The 23,540-nt window shown below is 41.6% G+C and overlaps 2 protein-coding genes across 4 annotated transcripts in view; one reads left to right on the forward strand and one right to left on the reverse strand.

The window, feature by feature from the left end:
• LIN9 (lin-9 DREAM MuvB core complex component) overlaps positions 1 to 13,939 on the forward strand; it is a 55,387-nt gene extending 41,448 nt beyond the window's left edge. For all 3 annotated transcript variants that reach the window (XM_073338700.2, XM_073338699.2, XM_073338701.2), the window contains 5 exons: positions 6,311 to 6,391; positions 9,181 to 9,306; positions 9,634 to 9,816; positions 10,007 to 10,104; positions 12,539 to 13,939. In XM_073338700.2, coding sequence (XP_073194801.1) covers positions 6,311 to 6,391; positions 9,181 to 9,306; positions 9,634 to 9,816; positions 10,007 to 10,104; positions 12,539 to 12,644 — 594 coding nt within the window. In that variant the 3' untranslated portion in view covers positions 12,645 to 13,939. The remainder of the gene's footprint in view (positions 1 to 6,310; positions 6,392 to 9,180; positions 9,307 to 9,633; positions 9,817 to 10,006; positions 10,105 to 12,538) is intronic.
• Positions 13,940 to 20,425: 6,486 nt separating this feature from the next.
• MIXL1 (Mix paired-like homeobox) lies at positions 20,426 to 23,287 on the reverse strand. The gene is made up of 3 exons (XM_073336700.1): positions 23,203 to 23,287; positions 22,867 to 23,108; positions 20,426 to 22,466 (listed from the first exon to the last, which is right to left on the reverse strand). Exons 1-3 carry the CDS (start codon positions 23,285 to 23,287, stop codon positions 21,843 to 21,845), a joined length of 951 nt encoding a protein of 316 aa, XP_073192801.1. The 3' UTR covers positions 20,426 to 21,842.
• Positions 23,288 to 23,540: the final 253 nt, after the last annotated feature.

Below are 23,540 nucleotides of genomic sequence, written 5' to 3' on the forward strand. Positions count from 1 at the left end.
TAGTGTAATGGCACCACCTGCTGCATATACACAGCCTAACACAGTGGTTCTCAAACTATTGTACTGGTGACCCCTTTCACATAGCAAGCCTCTGTGTGCAACCCGCCTCCCCCCCGCCCCTTTTTTTAACTAAAAACACTTTTTAATATATTTAACACCATTATATATGCTGGAGGCAAAGTGGGGTTTGGGGTGGAGGCTGACAGCTCGTGACCCCCCAAGTAATAACCTCATGACCCCTGAGGGGTCCCGACCCCCAGTTTGAGAACCCCTGGCCTAACAAGACCTCTGCACCGTCAGAGCACACTACGCTGCCATCTGTGGCACCGAGCTTCCCAGTACTGCAACCCTTTACCTGACTGGCAGACCTGGCAATCTCCACCACGCCAGGAACCCCCTCTTTGGCAACAATGGTACCCTAGTCAGACCAGGATCGAGCCGAATAGGCACTCCTAGTGGATCTGCACTATCTAGTAATGAGGATGAAGAGAATGATTCCGGTCTTTATATCCCTCATCATCCCTCCCCAAAACCGGGACCCTCTCACCAACAGCCACCTATGCAAGGGCAAAGCTGGCAGGCACAGCCATGGATGCCACCGCCCGTTGTTATGCCACCCAATTGGCTGGGACACACGGGCAATCTACAGAGCCCAAAATCTTAAACCCCACAACCCACCAGCATCAAGGGCCACCTGGTCCCCTTCACCCATGAACCCACCACCATCGGAGGCCCAGGAGAAAGAGGGAGAAGAGCCAGAAGAAGCTCCTGAAGGCAACACATTGCCGCTCACCCATATTTTGTCCTTGTCCCAGGACAAAATAATTATGCCACTGCCTCCCGCCATAAGAGATGATTTAAGTCCTTCCAGGACTTATTCAAAATTGTTGCAGAATCCCTGGACATCTCTTTAGCAGAGCTGCCAGAGACCCAGCACAAACTTACTGACATCTTGCAGGCATCCCCATCAGCAAAGATAGTTCTGCCCATCAACACTGCTATAATGGATCCTGCAAAGATAATATGGCAGACACCTGCCACTGACCCACCCTCCTGTAAATGGAGACAGAAAATATTATGTACCAGCGAAAGGGCTGAGTTCTTATTTACTTACCCAGCTCCAAATTCACTGGTCATATCGGCAGTAAACCAAAGGGGAAAACAGCACTGGTCATGAATCGAGCATCATGGCTCCACCTTTCTGGATTTCCTAGGAAAGTACAAGTCACAGTTGAGGACTTGCCCTTTGAGGGACAAAAAGTATTTGCGGAACGCACAGATGCATCTCTACATACCTTAAAGGACTCAAGAACCACCACAAGAAAAAACAGGGCAGATTAAATACCCAAAGAACTACAGACAAATGAGTGCTGGAAATTGTCCAAAAGGGATACTCTCTCCCATTTATTTCTATCCCCCTACCCACCCACCTTCTCCATCCCTCTTCAGGCCCCCATTTCACGAGACCCTGTTGCAGCAGGAAATAAACCATCTCCTGCAACTAGGAGCCATGGAAATAGTACTTCTCCAACACAGGGGAAGAGGGTTTTGTCTCACACAGAAAAAGAATGGTGGCTGGAGACTCATTCTGGACTTATGCAAACTCAAGAAGTTCATAAGGACACAGCCCTTCAAAATGGTTACCCTGGCAACCATAATTCTGGCATTAGAGAAAGGAGATTGGCTCTTGTCCCTCAACCTACAAGACGCATAATTTCCTGTCAGCATTCTTCCAGCACACAAATGATTTCTGCACTTCACACTAGGCCATCAATATTACCAATACAAGGTACTACCCTTCGGCTTATCGACAGTCCCAAGGGTATTTTCCAAAGTCCTAGCCGTCGCTGCAGCTCACCTCCACGGGCTAGGGATAATGATCTTCCCATACTTGGACAACTGCCTCATAAGAACACCAACTCAGCAGATGGCAGTACAAGCTACACAAACCACTATAACCCTCTTCACCAACCTTGGGTTTCAAATAAACGTCCAAAAGTCCACCTTGGTCCCTGTCCAGCAACTAGAGTTTATAGGGGCCTATCTCGACTGCCTCTCAGCACAAGTGAGATTACCCCAACAGCGATTCCTCAACCTAACCAGGCTGATGATAACAAACTCAGCCCCCAAACATCCTCCAGGGCCTGTCTACAACTCCTTAAGTATATGACTGCTACAACTTATGTAGTCAAACATGCCAGACTGCATATGGGATGCCTACAGGCCTGGCTCTGCACCTGCTATATACCAGACAAGCATTCCCTCCACAAACGGCTCACTATGCCCCGCAGAGTGAAGGACTCCCTCAAGCGTTGGATGCAACCGCAAAACATCTGCTCGGGGTCCCATTTCAACAAAAAGCTCGCACTATCACAATCACCACAGATGCCTCCCTCATGGGATGGGGAGCCCATCTGGACAACACCACCATCCAGGGACGCTGGTCCGCAGCGGAAACCAACCTATACATAAACATTCTAGAGCTCCAAGCATTAGAAGAGCATGTGAACGCTTCCTTCCACTTATCTGCAACAATACCATCAGAGTCCCCGTGGACAACACAACTTGCATGTTTTATATAAACAGACAGGGTGGAACTCAATCATACCCTCTCTGCATCGAGACACTACACCTATGGAAATGGTTCATCTTCAACAAGATAGACATTTCTGCAGCTTACCTTCCAGGACTTCAGAACACCACAGCAGACCATCTGAGCAGACACTTCTCACAAACCCACAAGTGAGAGATGGACTGCCCGACCCTCGAATATTCAACCAAACCCCCATATTCAACTAGTGGGGGTTCCCTACTGTAGATTTATTTGCGACAGCTCACAATAGAAAATGCCCTTAATATTGCTCCCGAGCAAGGCTCGGGCACCACTCAATGGGCAATGCCCTCCTCACAGAATGGGAAGCACCACTAATGTACATGTGGTTCCCCACCCCCACCCCGCCGATTCCTCTACTGAGCTGGGTTTTACACAAAATCAGACAGGACAAGGCCAGGGTCATACTCATCGCACCCACATGGCCCAGACAGACGTGGTTCCCATAACTAATACAGATGGCAGTGAAACCTCCTCAAACCCTTCCAAAACTTCCTCACCTCCTGACACAGGACACCGGCCATGTCATTCACCCCAACCTAGTGGTTCTCTGCCTCAAGGCCTGGTTACTCCATGGCCAACGGGGCTGGATCAGGATTACTCTGAGGAGGTTAAAGACATTCTCTTGAATAGTCGCAAACCAAGCACACACAAAATATGTGCTCATAAGTGGGTATGTTTCTGCATCTGGTGCGAGGCTCACCATATGTTTCCTCATTCTGCCCCTCTACCCAGAGTCCTAGACTATATATTACGCCTTAAAAAGGCGGGCCTCTCCAATAGCTCCGTAAAGATACACTTAGCAGCTATCACCTCACTACATGATAAGGTAGATGGAACCATGATCTTTGCTCATTCAACAACTAAACGATTCTTAAAGGGCATGACCAACATCTACCCTCCCCTAAAACACCCTACTCTTATATGGGACCTTAACCTCGTGCTGTGTACCCTCATGGGCAACCCCTTGCGACTTGCTCATTGCTACATCTATCGATGAAGGTCTCCTTTCTTATTGCGATCACTTCAGCAAGAAGAGTAGGGGAACTAGGGGCCCTAATGGCACACCCACCATATACCACATTCCATAAAGTGATCCTAAGAGCCCCCCCTAAATTTATACCTAAAGTAGCCTCCTCATTTCATTTAAACCAACCCATTTACTTACTTATGTTTTTTTCCAAAATTCCACACCAATGCCAGGGAGGCATCCCTTCACACACTCGATGTCTGTAGAGCTCTGGCCTTCTACCTAGAAAGAACAAAGACATTTAGAAAATCGTCATGTCTCTTTCTGTCAGTCACAGAGTGATTGAAGGGTGAGGCCATCTCCAAACAAAGACTATCTAAGTGGATTTCTGGCTATATCCACCTCTGCTATCATCAGAGCAACATCCCGACTCTAGCTGTGATTTGTACACACTCTACCAGAGAGCTATCCACGTCAGTAGGGTTTCTCAATAATGTACCCATTGTAGACATTTGCAGGGCAGCTACCTGAGCCTCGGCCCACTCGTTTACCAAACACTATGCCCTGGAACAACATTCCTCTGCCGACACTCAATTCAGACTCTCGGTGCTATCTACCCTCAACAAAGATACTCTGAAGCCCCTTCTTCCACCAAGGGGTACTGCTCCATAGTCACCTAAAGTGGAGCACCCACAGGGACACTCCTCGAAGAAGAAGAAGAGAAGGTTACTCACCCTGTGCAGTAACTCAGATTCTTCAAGATGGTTGTCCCTGTGGGAGCTCCATTATGCACCCTTCTCCCCTCTTCTTCGGAGTTTCACGCTGATCCTCTGGGGTAGAGAAGGAACTGGGGGTCAGTTGGCTGCGCATGCGAGGTAGCCGCTCAGAGCAGCAAGAGAAGGCTGGCACACATGCACAGTGAACCGCGGCATTGCTGCTACAAATCTCCAATTGTAAGCGCAGGGCGCCAAGACACCTAAAGTGGAGCACCCACAGGGACAACCATCTCAAAGAACTTTAGTTACTGCACAGGGTGAGTAACTTTCTCTTTTATTAAGACAAAGTTATGCATATTAGAGAAATGGTAGCTCCAAAAGGAATTTGCTATATCAGTTGACCATCTCTTGTACATTAATATTTACATCCAAGCTAAATGGAATACTGACAAAAATCATGAAAATATTTTATCCTCACGTACAAGATTAAATGTTTCTGGGGATACTGGATTCAATTTAAAATATATTACATTTTAGTTCAAAACCGATGGATGGGATTCCCTTTGTATGGGGTCCCAGTTTGTCAGCTGTGTTAGAATCTAGTTTTCCAAATGATTAGCAGTATCCTTCTTTTTTTGAGGATGAGTTAAAAATTAAGATATAATAAAAACAGAATGTAGACAGAAATGACTTTTTTTTTCTGTGCTCCTGCATGTCCAGTAGAGGGAGCATGTTAACTAATGCAGTATTTTCCCAGAACTGTGCACGTTTTCCTCACTAGTGTAAATTAAATACGAGGAAATAAATCTAAATTCTAGTTTAAATGGTGAGGGGGGAAAGAGAGGAGGGATGTGTAAAACAAATAGGAAAATACAAAATTGGTAGGAAAAAATGCATGTTTTTCAAACTTCTCAGAAGATACTACAAACAATATAGAGTAAAATATTTAAACACTAAAAATACTTCGGTGTCCCTATAGTTGTTTTGTAGTAACTCAAATTCAAGTATAAATTGCTAACTCAAACAAACATACACTAATTCAGCCTGTTCCTGCGTTCCTTTCCTTAATTTCAGTGGTAGTTCTGCCTTCATGAAGAGGACTACAAGATTGGGAACTGAAAGTAGCTAGTTTCTATAATAAACTGTTTCGTACTAACTTTCATTTAGTCTTCAATTATAACATATCACTGTGAAAATTCTAGTATACCTTGTTCCCAACTGCACTGAATTCCAGTATAGGTACCGTCATCATACAGGAGGAAATTCTGACCCTACTGAAATCAATGGCTCAATTCCTGTTGACTGCAGTGGCACTAGGATTACACCCATCCGTCCCAGCTGACATCCACACTTCAAGTAGTTAGATTCACGTTGGACAAAATCTAGCAGACCTTTCTATGGGCACATTACACCCCAAATGCAGCAGATACAGAGCACTTCTGTTTTGAAGGAAGAGCCCAAGAAGTGAAAAACCTCCAGAGCCCTCTTGTTTGCTGCAAACCCATGTTGTGTTTCAGCTGTTGTTGCAGGAGTGCACACAATGGGTTTGTGTCCAGTCTGGGACATGACAAGTGAGTCCATCAACAGGGTGAAAACCTTATGGGGAAGGCGATGGTGAAACAGCTGATCTCTACTGTAGCCCACGATAATTACATCCACAGCCTTGCTGTGCAAAAGTCCTATATTATATCTTCAGGCTGTAGGGAGGGAAGGATTCTGTTCCCTTCATCCTCAAAATATGTCCACAAATCCTATTTACTCAGTCTTTGTGTAGGGAATTTCAACCATTGTGCTTTGGCTTCATAGAGGTAAGGCTCCCTGAAAGTACTGTTTATAATTTCTGTGGAAAAAAAATATTTTTAATTTATACATCTTAATTTGTAGTCAGTCTGAGAAATATCTTTACACTTTTAGCAAAAAGTGTCTGATATTTTTCAATAATTTTATCATTCATTTTAAAACTGTTTAAAGATGTTTGTCCTAAAAAAAAAAAAATTTCCTCTTTGTCTATAGACTAGGTTATCAAAAATCCTTATGATTAAGAAGGAGCACATCAAGCAGTTAAGGGAGATGAACACAGAAGCGGAAAAGCTGGTAAAAACATGTTATTTTTTCAGTTCTTGAATGAGTTTTGATATCCTGTTTTATAGGTATCTGCTATAATCAAAAAATAATCTTCATACAAACAGAGACAGTAGTACTAATAATCAGTGAGGAATGGATTATCTTGTGGTTAAAGTACAGGTTTGGGTTCTGTTCCCACCTGGGGTATGACTTTATGCAAATCACTACGGTCAACATTTTCAAAATGTGTTTATCGTTAAATAAAACTTCCTGAGCTTACAAAGGCTGCCTAACTCCACGCAAAATGATGATCTGGAAGAGGAGCAGCAGCTCCCATTTAAGCTTTAACCTAGTGGTCAGGGTACTCACATGAGATACCACTGGCTTAGGTCACCCCATTGCCTGATGGAAAAGGGATTTGAACAAGTATCTACAGCCTCTCAAGGGAGTGTTCTAACCACTGGACTATGGGATATCCTGATGTGGGGCTATCTCAGTCTTGCCTGTTGAAGTTGTTTCACCTTAGCTGAATAATTAGATATTAACTGGGCCAGAGAGCAAGTGAGAATGGATCTATAATCCAGTGGTTCGAGCACTTGCCTGAGAGGTGGCAGATCCCTGTTCAGATCCCTTCTCCTCATGAGGGCAGAGTGGGGACTTGAACTAGTGCTCTCTTACATTCTAGGTGAAGACCCTATATGTTGCCCTATAGGTTATATGGGAGGGCCTCCTTCAGCTGTTTTGTGTAAATCTAAGCAGCCTCTGAGCATGCCTCCTGGATCAGGCCCAGCATATGAGGTATGCAGAGGGGCTGACGATACACCGTTCTCATTAGCATCTCTCATTTGCTAGCTTAGGCAGCTCCCCACCTAGCATGCTGGCTTTTGTATACCACATTCTAGGCCACCTATCACTCCACTTGCATTATGTAGGGAGCCTAGACACCTAATTCAGGCTTTGGTGATCAAAACGTCATCCCTATGATTAGCTAGGTGCCTAAAAGTTAAGCATTGCAGTGCTCTGCATTGTAACGCCTAAGTCCCTTTGGGGACCCAGACCTAAGTGCTTAAAATTTTTCACAAAGCATTTAAGGTTTTTAATATGGATAAAATATTTCTTCTCTCTGCCCCCCGTGGCCACCTGTGGGCGCATGTATGCTCACTCTTTCTCTCCATTCTCTGCTTCCCCTTTCCCATGTCCACCGTCCCCTTCTCCTACCCCATACCCACATCCCATTCTTCAATGCTGGCATTATTATTTCACTCTCCTGTGCATTAACTGTGCTTTCTCTTAATTTTTTTTAAAGAAAATTGTTTCAGCTGTACAGTTTAATCATTAAAATCTATGCAACTATAGCAAAAAAGGGATTAAAATAAATTACATATAAAGTTTGTCACAGATTTTAAATCTAATGCTGAAAAATATGCCGCTTTTTAAAAGTTTGTTTTTAAAATTTAACTAAAAGTCTAAGTATGACACTTATACAAAAATAAACTATCAAACAGGTTGGGATTACAGAAAGCCTTCTCTCATTACAAGAAGATGACTGCCTTAAAATATGAACAAAACTTAAATACTAAATCACAAATTAAACTTAATGAGGAAAGGAGAAATGAGAAGCGTCAGAAGGAAAATAAAGAATATTGGGACAAACAAAGAAGCAACAGGAGGGAAGGGGAACAAGGATATATATTCAATTTGATATATTTAGGTCTGTTTAGCTTAGTTAGGGATATGAGATATTTTGAATCTCCTTTTTATTCATTACTTTGTAAATAAGCCTCTTATACAGTAACTTTTGTGAATGCTCATGGCTATTCTGATAAAACTACAGGAGGTGATATCTTTCCAGGGGGTTATGTTCTTAGCCTGTCTTCAGTCAGTTTCTGCCTTTAAAATGTATTTCATTTAATCAAAAATATTTTCTCAAACACTTGCCTGTCTTGAACATGACCAAAATAATATACAGATTTAAATTCTTTAAAGATTTTATCAATTAGCTAATGTTGATACAATAATTTTTGGTTAAAGTGAAACAGAGTGACATTTTTGGTTTTGGTTAAAGGGGAATCCTTTTGTGCCCATGTTATAAGTTAGTGACCAGTTTAATATTTAGTAAGTGGAACTGTTTAACCATACTCAAAGCAGATCCTAAATTAGTACATTAGTGTCTGGCAATAATACTAGTTTCTAATGACAAAATGCAGAGGGTTCCTTAACAGGGGTTACTAATACACACAATTGTACATTTTGAGTTTCATTTTTTTGAAGGGAACAGTTAGTGTTCTTTAGAGGTTTTTGTCTTCAGTATATTATTCCTATTTGAGGACTGTAAAAAAAGTTGTATCTGCCACAGTTATCTAAGCAATGAATAAGCCAATTAAATTCATTTAGCTAAGTAGTGGTTTTCAACCTGTGGTCCGCAGACCATGTCTAGGAGGTCCGCAAAAGGTTACTGTTACCATAGAACAGTGATTTTCAACCTGTGGTCCGCAGACCCCTGGGGATCTTCAGACTATGCCTAACATTTCCAAAGGGGTCCAAACCTCCATGTGAAATTCTTTTAGGGGTCCGCAAATGAAAAAAGGTTGAAAACCACTGAGCTAAGTCATTTGTATTTTGGAGAAATAGCAGAACAAATCTGGGTGAAAAGGATTGGTGTATAAACTCTCTACTTAAAATTTCACAAGAAGGACAAAATAAAGGTGATACTAGTCATCCAAGGGAAGCATCTAGACAGTAAAGTGCAACTTTAGTAAATAAAGATGTATAGTGTTTGTGATTTATAAACTTTATATGCTTTATTGTCTTCTTCACAGAAATCCTATTCTATGCCCATCAGCATTGAGTTTCAGAGAAGATATGCAACTATTGTTCTAGATCTAGAACAACTGAATAAGGACCTAAACAAAGTTTTGCATAAGGTTCAACAGTACTGTTATGAGGTAATATGTTGCTAACCTCTTAGTTTATTTGGCATTGTGTTTAACATATAAATAAGTCAACTGAAATTTCATATATAAAAAAGGACCATTTAGACACAAATGCCAAACTTTAAGTAACTGGGGCCATATATGCTTTCACTTCTCTCTTTCCGAATATCAGTAACTCTCATTGATGTCAATGGACAGTTTTGGTTAACAGTATGAGGGCCTGGTTATTTTTGCAGGCTCTTCACTTATGAAACTCCCTTTAAAGTTGACTACCGGTTCACCCGCACACCAGCTGTAGAATCAGACCCTTAATCTTTACTTCTAATTATATCTGTGTAGCTTGCTCCAGACCAAGGCCTCCAGCCTTCAGACCAGCCAACAGATCTGAGGCGCCGATGTGAAGAAGAAGCTCAGGAGATAGTTAGACAAGCAAATGCATCAACAACAGGACATCTTTGTGTGGAAAATGAAAACCTGACGGATCTGATCTCTAGACTTACAGCAATATTACTGCAGATTAAGGTAAATTGTTTACTAAAAATTTCTAATGTTTCCTCACACATAATACACAACATTTTAAAGCCCTGGCAACCCATAGACATCAGTCAAATTTCTGTGTTGAAGTAAGTCAAAACATGTATTTGAATAGAAATTAAAATTATGTAGTAGAATTGTAGAGTCAATTCTAAATTTGTTTCTTAATTTCTTCTAGTGTCTAGCAGAAGGAGGTGACCTGAATTCCTTTGAATTTAAATCACTAACAGATTCATTAAATGACATCAAGAATTCAATAGATTCTTCCAATATCAGGTATTAACTTTTAATAATGATACATACATATTTTTGTTCCTACATGCATCTTTCATGATTACATATTCTTAACACACTTCAGAGCTGAAATGTTTATGTATTTATATAATTGAGTCTAATTCTGCAGTTCTTATAGGAATAGTCCTATTGAAAAAGGCTACCTAACTTCAGTAGATATAAAAAGAATATTAAAATATATATTTAAATTAATCCAGTATAGACTAGAATCTCCTTTGCCATTCAGTCTTTCAAAATGTATCTTTAATTTGAACAAGTAGTTATTGATGTATGTAATTGTTTTTAAAGAAGATTTAAATTAGGGCTGTCAGGCGGTAAAAACATTAATCGCACTGTTAATAATAGAATACAATTTAAATATTTGTGGATGTTTTCTACATTTTCAAATATATTGATTTCAATTACAACACAGAATACAAAGTGTTCAGTGCTCACTTTACATTTATTTTTTATTACAAATATTTGCACTGTAAAAAACAAAAAAAATAGTATATTTCAGTTCACCAAATACAAGTACTGTAGTGCAATCTCTTTTTGTCATGGAAGTTGAACTTACAAATGTTGAATTATGTACAAAGAATAACTGCATTCTAAAATAAAACCATGTAAATCTTTAGAACCTACAAGTCCACTCAGTCCTACTTCAGCCAATCGCTCAGACAAACAAGTTTGGTTACAATTTGCAGGAAATACTGCTGCCCACGTCTTGTTTACAATGTCACCTGAAAGGGAGAACAGGCGTTTGCATGGCACTATTGTAGCCAGCATCGCAAGATGCGCTAAAGATGCATATGTCCCTTCATGCTTCAACCACTATTCTAGAATATATGCATCCATACTGATGGCAGGTTCTGCTTGATAACGATCCAAAGCAGAGTGGACTGACACATGTTCATTTTCATCATCTGTCAGATGCCACCAGCAGAAGGTTGATTTTCTTTTTTGGTGGTTCGGGTTCTGTAGTTTCTGTAGCGGAGTGTTGCTCTTTTAAGACATTTAAAAGCATTCTCCACACCTCATCCCTCTCAGATTTTCGAAGGCACTTCAGATTCTTAAACCTTGGGTCAACTGCTATATCTATCCTTCGAAATCTCACATTGGTACCTTCTTTGGGTTTTGTCAAATCTGCTGGGTCATCATCCGAGACTGTTTTAACATGAAACATATGGCAGAATGTGGGTAAAACAGGAGTTCAGTCACAAATTTAATTAAGGCATTATTTTTTTAACGAGCATCATCAGCATGGAAGCATGTCCTCTGGAATGGTGGCTGAAGCATGAAGGGGCGTATAAATGTTGAGCATATATGGCACGTAAATACCTTGCCTGCATAATACCTGCAAAAGTGCCATGCAAATGCCTGTTCTCACTTTCAGGTGACATTGTAAATAAGAAGCCGGCAACATTATCTCCCGTAAATGTGAACAAACTTGTTTGTCTTAGCAATTGGCTGAACAAGAAGTAGGACTGAGTGGACTTGTAGCCTCTAAAGTTTTACATTGTTTTGTTTTTGAGTGCAGTTATGTAACCAAAAATCTGCATGTGTAAGTTACACTTTCACAACAAAGAGATTGCACTACAGTACTTGTCTGAGGTGAATTGAAAAATACTATTTCTTTTTATCATTTTTACAGTGCAAAAATATTTGTAATCAAAATAATACTATAAAGTGAGTACTGTAAACTTTGTATTCTGTGTTGTAATAGAAATCAATATATTTGAAAATGTAGAAAAACATCCAAAAATATTTAATAAATTTCAGTTGGTATTCTATTGTTTAACAGTGCAATTAACCGTGATTAATTTTTTTAATCACAGTTAATTTTTTGACTTAATCGCGTGAGTTAACTGTGATTAATGAACAGCCATAATTTAAATATTAAAAGAAAAATTATCGTTTTTTTTCCAACTAGTAAATGTATTCTAAATTATCCAAAGCATAGAACATAGTACAGTGGTGGCATCCTTTATTATAGCAGTTTTTTCCCCTTTGGAAAAACTCCACTCTTAACTAAACTTCACTATAAGCAGAATTACAAATCACACATTGCAGTGGATTTAAGTAATTTGAGGCTTTCCTTCTTTATACTTAATCATCAGAGACCACGATATTCATATATTTCTGTGAACTTCAATCATGCAAAACCTATACACTGGCATGTAGGTATAGGAACCTTTCTACTGGCTTCATAGGGCTGTAGCCCAGATAATGTTTTTTGCTCTTTTCTCTTACAGTAACAGAATTTGATAAAGAGATCTTGCTCTCTGGCATGTTGGCCCTTCTAAACTTTTACTACTTCCTATGTTCATACCTCGTCTTGAAGGCAATTAGTGTTCATTATAGTCATGTTCAGGGGTGATAAGTTAATAAATTGAGTCTTAAAATATGAGATTTAACCGTTCTTTCTTTTCTTTAGTTGTTTTCAGAATAATGTTGAGATCCATGTTGCACATATTCAGAGTGGCCTGAGCCAGATGGGAAATTTACATGCCTTTGCAGCCAATAACACCAACAGAGACTGAAAGCGATGTCTATTTCAAGTGTACAGCATGTAATTCTGTGAAATCCTCTTCTTTAACATAGGCTTCACCAAATATCCTAACTGCGGGGAGATAAGGGAGAAGAAACCTCTAAAAAGGCCATTTTCGGTAAACTGTACTGCTTCTTAAGAAACCAGCATTACTGGCCTGCATACATTAGATTTTTCCATTTGTTATATACATACAGTAGTTTTGCTAAGAGCTAACTTCTATTAGTAACTACCGTTTTTATTTTAAACTGGAAGTATATGAATATGCTTTCATGCAATTTCAACTAAGAATATATCAACTTTATTTTTAAAAGTTTGGGTAAATTTTGCCCAATTCATGCAGATTGCTTTATTGATGTGTTAAAGACAATGAAGAGGAAATGGTACAAATCAGTGGCTGTATGGCAGTCCTTTGTTCTTGAAAGCTACAGTTCTATTACCTGAGAGTCACCATCTCAGACTTTAGTCTACAGTGTGGTGAAGCAGTATGTATATTCCTGACCTTATGAAACAGCAGCAGAATATGGACAGAAAATAGATGAGAGTGAATAGATAGATATTGTACACTTGGATACTGGCTGCTCTATAAATCAGTTAATACCTTTTTGGAATGTTTAATTTATCATAACTTATATAAGGAGTCTAATGAAGGAATAGAAAAACATAACTGCTAAATTCCTAGGAACATATTTGCTATGGCTTTTTCCCTCCATACAGGGCAAAAAGTCCTGTAATTGATATTTTATACAAATGACTGATAACATATTGGTTTTCCATTTTTTATTGTTTGCACAACTTTCAATTTAGATAACTGGTTATTCAACAATACCCAACATATATAAATAAAAAGATTTTGATAATAAATGAGATAACCAGTGTTGTGAACTGTTTTTTAAAAATGCCTCCAAGTGTATTCTGGAATGTTAATCTTGTAAAAAGTGGTTATTGGATTGTTTGTTTAATAGTCTTGTAAAGCTTCAGTGTAATAAATTGTTTCCAGATTTGAATTTTCAGAGATAGCTGTAGAGATGTTTTGATTCTTTTGGATGCCTCATGAAATGAGGTCTTTTATATGTTCATGTATAAAGAAAATGTAAACGTTATTTTCAATTTTGGAATTTTGTATAGTTTAAAAAATGCTTCTGTATTGTGATGGTATTGTGCCACTGCAAAACTTTAGTGCAGAGTTTATATTTACCTAAACTTGTTCTGTTAATTAAGAAATCCATAAATCTTTTATTCTCAATGACATTTCTAATTCTAAATAAATTGACCTATGAGAGTTGATATATTTTACAAAAATGCAAACTTCTTGCACTGAAAGGCAGGTCCAATTTCATTTGAACAGAAAAAGTGTGCATAATTAATTTATAAAAATGAAGCATTTTGCTTGCTTGGCAAGGTGAGTGTTTTAGGAGAGATTTTAAAAACTACAAGGGAAATTACAGAATAGTACTAAGTGGTAATCCTAATGAGTTGCATATGGTAATCTACAAATCTAAACCTAAATTTGTCATTTTGTGAGGATTGACCCTAGAATATTTTTATATGCTTCCCCTTTCCACCCTACTTCCCTGTTACGTTGTGGTGTTATCTTCCATCTGGTAAAGAGACCGGAATGTGTCCTCTGCCAGAACCAATCAGCCATATTCTTTGAATTGACAGTAGGGTTAACCACAAGGTGCTCAGTCTTTCCCACTGCATCAAGGTACTGAGGTACTGACTGATGTCAGTGGGACTACTTGCATGCTCGGATCAGGACTTTAGTGTACTAATATCAGGCTGCCAGATAGGCCAATGTCTACATAATACACATGCTCTTATCAAATATAAAGAGAGACATATTTTCATCACCATACCACAATCTTATCTCTGAATGATGGTAGCAGTGTTTTTTTATATATTATCTTGATTTTGATATCTAAATATGTTCTTTCAAAGAATACTCTTAAACAGAAAATATCAATTGAAAGTTGCTGAGATTTTTTGTTGAAATTACCTATAATTACTGTAGGAAAAACTGTATAATATTGATTTTTATGGTAAAACTACACATGTGCACTTGTATTTGAGGGTAGAACAATACGTGTATTTAATGTGAACTTAAATGAATTTTTTACATTGCTCTTCCAAAAGGATGTCATGTTTAAATCTTGAGATCACTAATATAAGAATAATGTTTATGTACGGTCAGATTGTTGTGTTGTGATGAAATATGCATCCTAGAATTCTCCCACAATCAGTAAGAAATGATAGTGCCTCTTCCCTGTAGAGTTTGGAGGTGGTCATGTGTTATTGTTGGGGGCTCTGGCCGTAAGACCTACCACACTTTCCACCACTTTAAGTTCTCCCTTCAGCAGTGGAACAAGTTAGTAGTTTGGAACAAATCAACCAGTTTGCTTTATATATTTTATTTGTATTCAATTTTCAGGCAGTAATGATCCCATTTCAATTTCTAGTCCTCCTCTTTCCCTCTTCTCCATTGTAGGATTGCCTGTGCATTGAGGCTTCAACCCTCTGGGTCCTCCAGTTCAGTACCTCTGCTGGGCTCTCTCTGCCCTCCACTAAAGAGGAGAGTACACAGCAGCAGAGAAGCACCCAGGCTCAGTCAAGGCCAACAGAGCCACATACTTTTCTTCCTTTGCATGTTTTTATACTATAGCTGCAAGGCTGATAAGGCAAAACAGAGGAACAAGGTCCCAAAACTAAGGGAAAATATCTGTCCTCCAAACAGACTTAGAAGCTGGGCTTCTCATACTCTCCTCTTTAGTGGACCTCATGCGATGTGTATTGGAACTGCGAGTAACACTAAAATGTTAAGTTAAGCCACAAGGAAAGCTCATAAATTACAGGAACCATCATCGCTGGTACCAAAGGGTGGTACAGCAGTTGCCCCAGAGATGAAAGATATAGTCACCCTTTTAGAAGGGGACTTATGCCCAAAAGATCCCATAGTCCACGAGACTAAGGGCAGTCCGTAAAGTTTCCCAAGTTTTGTACGCAGCTAAGCAGGCATAATTAGCAACAGGGATCAAACTTGACCAAGGGGGAGTGGTATTCTTCTGAGTTCTGTCCACTTAAGATTTCAAAGTGAAATGCCACTTAGATCATGCAGATGTTTAAAATATTATTAAGTGGCCACTGCTGGGCTCATCTTCCTCTCTGAGTGACTCAGATTACCTGCTGGTCTCCTGGGCTTAGCTTATCCTTACAAGTACTTTTACAGGGCTTTACTGGATCCCCTTGCTTCACTTCTCCTTGGTGGGACTTGGATGCACTGCTGGGCTCTGCAGGATTGGCTATCCGTTGGTAATGCTCAGATTATTTCCTGGGCCCCTGCTTTTGCCCTCTGACTTGTTGGAACCACAGGTCAGACTGTGGGGTAAATGTAAGGCTTATCTACAGAATTTAACTATATTGGTTAGAAAGTGAAATAGTTGCAACCTCTAATGTGGAAATAGCAATAGAAAAGTGCTTATTGATATAGCTTATTTCAGTAAATGTACTGAAATTTAAATATTTTTATACTGGTATAACTACATCTACAATAGGGGGTTCAACTGATTTAAGTATATCAAAGAGTCTATGCACAGTTTTTGTACTGATTTAATTGTTGCAGTCCAGTATAGTTACATCAGTACAAAAAGTGCATTCAGACCAGCCCTAAGTGGTGGTACTCTACCAAGTGCAGTCCACTCCTGATGCCAAAAAAGTTGTCTTTCCCAGTACTGCAGTTCTTCACGTGACCACTTTTCTCTTCTTCTGACATGCTTTGACCAGCAAGGAAATAGCAATGTTCCCATTTAAATTGTCATCTTTGGACATCTGAGTTAACACCTAAGTGAAATTAAAATTAAATGACGTGAAAGAGCTCTTAGAGCTATTGTTTCAGGCTCTCTGACAAACTTAGGTAGGCATTACTCCTTCAGTTTACATTTAGTTCACATTTGGAAAAATATCTCTTCAATCATGAAGGCTAGAGTCTTTTTTCAAGAAAGTCTAGATTCAGGAGCACAACATAGCCACATCAAAAATGTATTGGGACACCAAGCCTTTGCAAGCCCCTAATTCAAACCCTGTTTAAAAGCCTCTTATCTTTCAAGAAGAACTATACCATGGAATGATCATCTAAAGACCAAGAATTAGACTTGTCATGGGTAAAGAAGATCTGCTTGGTGGAAACCAAATAGCTTGGTTACTTCCAAGTAGCTTGCTTGGTCTACAAGTCTGATCTCACTTTATGTACAAGAGGCTCCAGGTTCAAATGCTTGACAACTCCTCTTTGTATACATATAGGTCATGTTGATCTCATTCCATCCAAAACACCAGGCCCTCATAGCCTCAAAATCATTCAATACGTTTATTGAACTCTAGAAAGGAGGTTTCTCTTCTTCTGCAGAGGCATCCTTTGCTAGAAAGGTGCTGCATATGGTGGTTACCAAATAATTGCTTAATTTTAAAAAGTGTCTTATGAAGGAATTTATATCTTTTATTCTACCTTAATGTAAACAAAATAATTCTGCCTTACTTCTTCCCTCCTCGCTTACGTGATATACTGTTACATTCCACTTGCTATGGGATGTGCTATATAGTAGAATGGAAAATTCCTTACCCAGCAATTTCCTTTCTGGTAGTTCCATCTCAATCTGATCCACCCTAGCAGTTGTCTTGATTGCCAGAATGTGTTTTAGGTTTCCAAGCTGTGATGAAATTGTGTAAAGGTAAGTGCATTAGTGATGATGATCATATTGTGCTTGAGTATCTCTGCAGCTTTGGAAGAACTCTGCTGGTGGTAGGAAGTGAGGGACAGATTTTATTCCTGGAGCCTCTGACAACAAAAGCTCAGAATTCTGCAGGAAAAAGGCTTAGTCCATTCATTATAGATTCTGGGGGATATTACTACTAGAAAGAAATTTTGGGTAAGAAATCTTCCATTTCTTTATACTTAATAAAACACACACCAATCTTATCATGTGGGAAGTATAAGTTTTATGATGTCCTAACTTACCAATTTAATTACTTTTAAGTGCCTGGGCTTTCTAAATGATGTGATAGGTTACTATAATATTGTCACTTAGCAATTGTTACTGGTATTTTAAACAAAGTTAATTGATTTTGGAATTTCCACTGATTTTTTTGACATCCTTCATTTTCTCCTGCTAGGTAAGTAAATGAAGACCATATAAAATAGATGGAATGCATATGTTATAAGATTACTACATTAAATTAGCTCTGTTTCCCAAACTAGTAATGGCTCCTAAAGAGATCTGCCTCATTCAGTCTACACTGTACAAAGCATGTTACTATGGAACTCAGGCCTTGTCCATACTGCTTTCCAGCCATGAACAGCCAGCAAAAATATCTATTAGTGTAGATGTTAATAAGCCACAATTTTTACCCAGGTGGTTTACCCCTGCTTGAAACTGGGGTAAGTGGTACCATTGTAAATTGCTGTTTATAGTAGCTGTACCTGTGTAGCCTCAACTGGTGATTTTTTTTTAAATCAAGATTGAATGTTTTTATAAAAGTTATGCTCTGGTTCAAACAGGGATTATTCCAGGGAAGTTCTATGGACTGTTATACATGTCCCTTTGGCCATGGAATCTGTAATCATTTACATAGCACAGCTATGCTGGCTGGTTGGCCATCAATGGCTACAGCCAGGACAAATTACCTCTGTCAACAAGTCTTTAGTCACCGCCTCAACAAATATATCTAATAATGCTCTGTATTTACACACAGGTTTTCCATCTGTAGATTTCAGAGTGCGTTAGGTAAGCATTATTATTTTAATTTGACCTAATTAGGTACAAAATTTTGAAGTAGTTGTACAAGCAGCACCAGTCTAGTGGATAATTACGGGTCTTAGAACTGATTTCTCAGGAGGTGTTATTAGCTCTGCCACTACCTGCATGTGTAGCCTTTAGCAAGTCACTTAAAAATGTAGGCCCACATTCTTTCTTTAGCAGGACTACCACAGGTCACAGCAGAGGAGGGAGTCATCCAAGAGCCAGTTGTGACTCCTTGATTCCTTGTCTAGTTCTATGCTAGCCCCAACCTCAGTGTAGTTTAGAGCAACCCAGGAGCCTCTAAACTATGCCACCTAGCAATAGTTCCCAAAGAGTCATCAGCCCTCCAGGTTTGTTTGAATGTAGCATGCTACAGAAATACTACCTCCCCTTGGTCCAAGAATGGGATTGCCATAGGAGCTATCTACGCTGGCAACAGAGTCATTAGAGGTCCCCCCACAAGAGGGTCATCAAGGCCTCTTTGTGCCAAAAGAGTGGTGCCAAAGCAAAGGGGACAAAGTGCAAGAGAGAATCTAGCCCTTTATTCCTCACTTACTCCAGCTGGAAAATGAACCTTGTCCACAGTCACCCTAGGCCAGGGGTGGCCAAACTGGCTCTCAAGCCACATTTGGCTCTTTTATCATTAAAGTGCAGCTAGCGAAGCCCCCCTCTCCATTTTCCACCTATTAGACTGGTGGAGGGGAGCTCAGGACCTCTACCTTGCAGCAGGGTGGTGGGGTAGAGGCTTCTGCCCAGCGGGGGTGGGGGGAGGTTGGGGTTTCAGCCCAATGGGGTGCACCTGCTGAGTTATGGGGCTTCAGCAGCAGTGGGGCTGAAACCCCAAGCCCTGTCAGGCACCTCCTGCAGGGCTGAAGTCCTGACAGGTGTGTCCCAGCTCTCAAACTTCTGAAGATTGGTGTAAGTGGCTTGGAGGACCAGTAAGTCTGGCCATCCTTGCCCTAGGTCAAGATATGATTTGGGTGGGGAATGTAATGTTATGGGATCCTGGAGTTTTGTTTCACTTTTGAAAAGCTCCTCCAGGCCAGTTTGGAGGAAAGACAGGTGACAAAATTCCCAGTCACCTCATCTGAGGTAACAGGAACAGTTGGTTGACCTGGCTAGCTATTATTACATACCTCTTGTGGTAAATCTTCCTTAATTATTGAAGATATTCTAATGTTTAACATTTTAAAGTCAGAATAAGCATAGGTTCAGTTTACACTGGTTTTTCACCTGTGGGAATTTTCCCCATATTAGTTGAGCCCCAGTTTAGGTTTCAAGACACTAAATCTGAAAATTATATAGTCACATGAAAGCAGCTGAATAGCACTATTGGAATAAATGGGACTATTCAGATGCTTAAAACTTAGCTAAATATGTGTAAGTATTTGTAAGAGGTTAGGGCCTTCTGAAAAGGAATTTTGTAGAGCGCTTTGCAAAGAGAGTTTACTATCTAGCCCTGTTAAGAGGATGCTGACAGAAGAAAGATTGATGTATTTGTGTCATTTTGGTTAACATCTAAGCTAATTCATGGGGTGGTAGGGCACTTTAGATTTACATAGTCTGCTGGCTCAATCAAAGTTTCAAAACTTTTGGGTTTTTTTTTTTTGCACTGCTAGAAGGGCAGTTAGGATTTACTCTCCTTCCCCACCCCCCAGCAACATTTATGCTAATCAAATTATGACTGAGGTAAATCAACACATTTTGTTGCCTATTGTTCAAACCTGCTATTTAATTCAATCTTGAGCTGCAACCTATCAAAGCTGAGGTTTCTTGACCTGATTTAGCAACAGAAGCTGCAGATTGGCTACTCCAGTACCTCTCCCCTTTTAGAGTGGGTCTGCTCTACACTATAAATGCAACATAGTGGAGGAGTTGATCCCTGCTTTCAGGAATTTACAAAATGGCACATTAAGGGAAAGCAAGATAGTATAACAAATGATTGTTTTATTTTTCTTCTCAAAAAGAAATGTCACAGGTTTTCCAAAACATAGAACCAGGAGTTTCCTAATTCTTTTACACAAGGTTAAATAAAGATGCAAAAATAAATAAGCTCCTAGAATTTTAAAAAAGCTAGCCAGTTTATCTTCCTTGCTAGGTCAACTGAGTATCATAGTCTGTTCTTATTTTAAAAGCCAAACTGTATTTTCATCTGAAGGCAGTTTTACAAGACACACACACACACCTTACTTAAAATAAATAGGTAACATTAAAGTTTTACTATTGCACTTAATTTCATCCTCGAGAGGATGTTTTGAGAGTTTTGTATCCATCATGGTAATTTTTGCCATACACACTTTCACTGTATTCAAATGACACTTGTATGTCTCAAGGGGATAGGAGGGGGCAAACCGCCCAGAAATACTGGGTTTTCTGTACACTCTAACATTTGTGATATTGGGTGTATTCTTAACTATGCAAAAATCTATAAAGTCTTACACATTTAAGATAAGCTTCATTTAATTACAAATAAGAGAACGTTGCACATGGTACTTTCTCTCCCTCCACCCCTGTTTATGCCTTTACTAACCCTAGCCCACACACAGCTGTAGTCATATTTACACCAAACTAGGCAGTCATGTTCTTATATGGCTCTTAATAGTGCAACTCTAAAACCTTGTGATTAAATTACAGTGCAGCGATCTACGAAGACGCTTTATTTTAGAAGCTTTCAATGGCTCAGTACATCCATGCATCTATTACACAAACCGGTGATCCTGGGTGTGACTCCCTCCCTCCTGTCAGGCAGCAAAAGGAGTTTTAGGAAACTCTTAGGGTTCAGTGAAAGCAACTTGTTATTCAATAGCTGCTAGGAAACTTTTAGGAAGAGAGGTGAGAGGGAATTGGGGTTTAAAGTATTATGCCATTTCTAGGGTTACGGTAACCTCCAGCTTCCCTCTTGGTTAGTTTCACCAGTGACCTCTTGTGTTAACAAGGTGTGGCTTTGTGTTAACAAGGTGTGGAGTTGGGCGATAGTCGCTCCCCTTTGTCTATTAGGCTACAGTAAAAAAACAAGTATTGTTTATACATACAAGTTATTTAAAAAGAAGGAAACTAAGAACTTGCTTTCTAATTGTTTCCCTGTCACTAACACGGACTTAATTCTTGCTATGACTCCCTTTCCTAGGTAGAATATTTTTGATGAGGTGGAGGTTGTCTGGCTGATAAAATTACACCAGGTGGTGGGTTGGCAGTTTTGTTTGCCGGACACCTGAGCTTACAAATAAATGCCCTTTTCATAAGGGGCCTGTGACTTACGAGACTTATTCCTAGCACTCTAAAAGATACACCCGAAATTCGCCGTTTCGAGAACTCCATGGTGACAAAAAGTTGCTTAAAAATTAACTTTTACACGTTTCCTTTTGCCTTCCCCTACCCCCTGCGGATCTTGAATGGTCCCTTCAGATTCCTCGGAAGGTACTTAGGGTGCTCTCTTCCCACTCGGAGCCCGACTCCGAATAGCTGCTGGTGTCTTCTGCATCAGAGATGGGCGAATATTGTCCACACGTGGTCTGAGGCGTTTGGGAGCGAGGACCACACAGCTTCCCCATACCGCCATGTCTACCCGCACCAGCTGAAAGGGGCAGGGAGGGCACTAGAAAATTCATTTCAGGTCCGACCGTCCTAGTCGGAGGGACGCTCTCAAAGTCCACCCCGAGCCCAGGCTGGAAGGGCAGGTTGGAGGGCCACTGGTACGGACTCGCGTTTTCTTCTTTTATTTGAATGATCTGGGCTACTCCCGACAGCGCGTAATGCGGTGGATGACCCTCCAGCGCCTTCACGCTAGGGCTCGCTGGGTTGCTGGGACAAGGAGGCCGGGCAGCGCAGGCAGCCCCTGAAGGGCCCACGGGGGCCTGGAAGTAACCGTGCCGCTCTGTGCGGGAGGGGTGCTGCCGGATGCCCACCGGTGGAGATCCATGTTTGGCAGGAGCCTGGTGGCCCGGGAAAGGCTCCGCGGCTCCCGGACTGCTGCAAGGTTTCCCTCGCTGCCGCCGGGACTTGGCACGTCTGTTCTGGAACCAGACCTGGGGAGAGATCGGTTGTTAGCCGTGGGGCGGCGGACCCGGGTTACCGTGCAGTGTGAGGAACCCGAGTGGGCGCTGGCGGAGAGCTGGCAGGGGCGGGCCCAGAGAACAAGCGTGCTGGCCGCTGCAAAGCGCTGGTCATCGGAGGGCTTAGTTAGCCCAGCAGGGTTTGGCCGGATGGCGAGTGAGCGAGCCATTTTGTTCCAGCCTTAGGCGGGAGCAGCGTCCCGGGTCTCAGGGCGGAGGACCCAGGCCGAGGGGCCGAGCCCCGTGCGGCAGGGCAAGCCGCAGAGGGAGGGAGGCAGGCAGGCAGGGAAGAGCGCGCAGGCAGCGGCTGGCGCGTTTGGAGGCAGACCGTTCGGGGGATCCCTGGCCACCAGCGCCCCAGTCGCCCACTCACCTGGATCCTGGACTCCGGGATCTGGGTCATGGCCGCCAGCTTCTCCCGCAGGTAGATATCGGGGTACATGGTGTCGCTGAAGACCAGCTCCAGCGTCTCCAGCTGAGCCGTGGTGAAGTTGGTCCTTTTCCTGCGCTGGGAGATGGAAGGCACCAGCTCAGCCGCGTCCGGGGGGAACGGGGCGGGCGGGCTGAGATCCGGGGACAGGGAAGGGCAGCCACCCCCGGCCACTTGGCTCCTGGCTGCGGAGAGACAACGCAAGTCAGCCACGCGCGCCTAGGCCGAGCGAGCGCTGGGGCGCAGCGGGGATGCGACGCGCAGGGCGCTGGGACCTACCTGTGGGGAAGTTGCCGGGGAAGCGGCCCTCCGGCGGGGCCAGGCCCCCCGCGTGGGCTGCATGCTGGGTGGGGTAGAGATCCATGGGGCTCCGCCCAGCGTGCGGGTTGCGCCGGAGAGACTGGCGCCTTCGGGTTCCCCTTCCGAGGGGCCGCCTCGCCCCGCTCCTCTTTATACTGGGAGCGCAGAGGCCAGCCGCCCCGGGGGGTGGATGGGGGTTGGTCTCCGGTGATCAAAGGCTTCCCGAGCCAGCCGCTCTCTTTAGGATGCACGCGGGGGGGGGGGGCAGATAATAGTCGCTTCCTTAGGACGGAGATGGACTCAGGAGGGGGAAAGTG

Source organism: Lepidochelys kempii, chromosome 3, assembly GCF_965140285.1.
Source record: "Lepidochelys kempii isolate rLepKem1 chromosome 3, rLepKem1.hap1, whole genome shotgun sequence".
Taxonomy (NCBI): Eukaryota; Metazoa; Chordata; order Testudines; family Cheloniidae; genus Lepidochelys; species Lepidochelys kempii.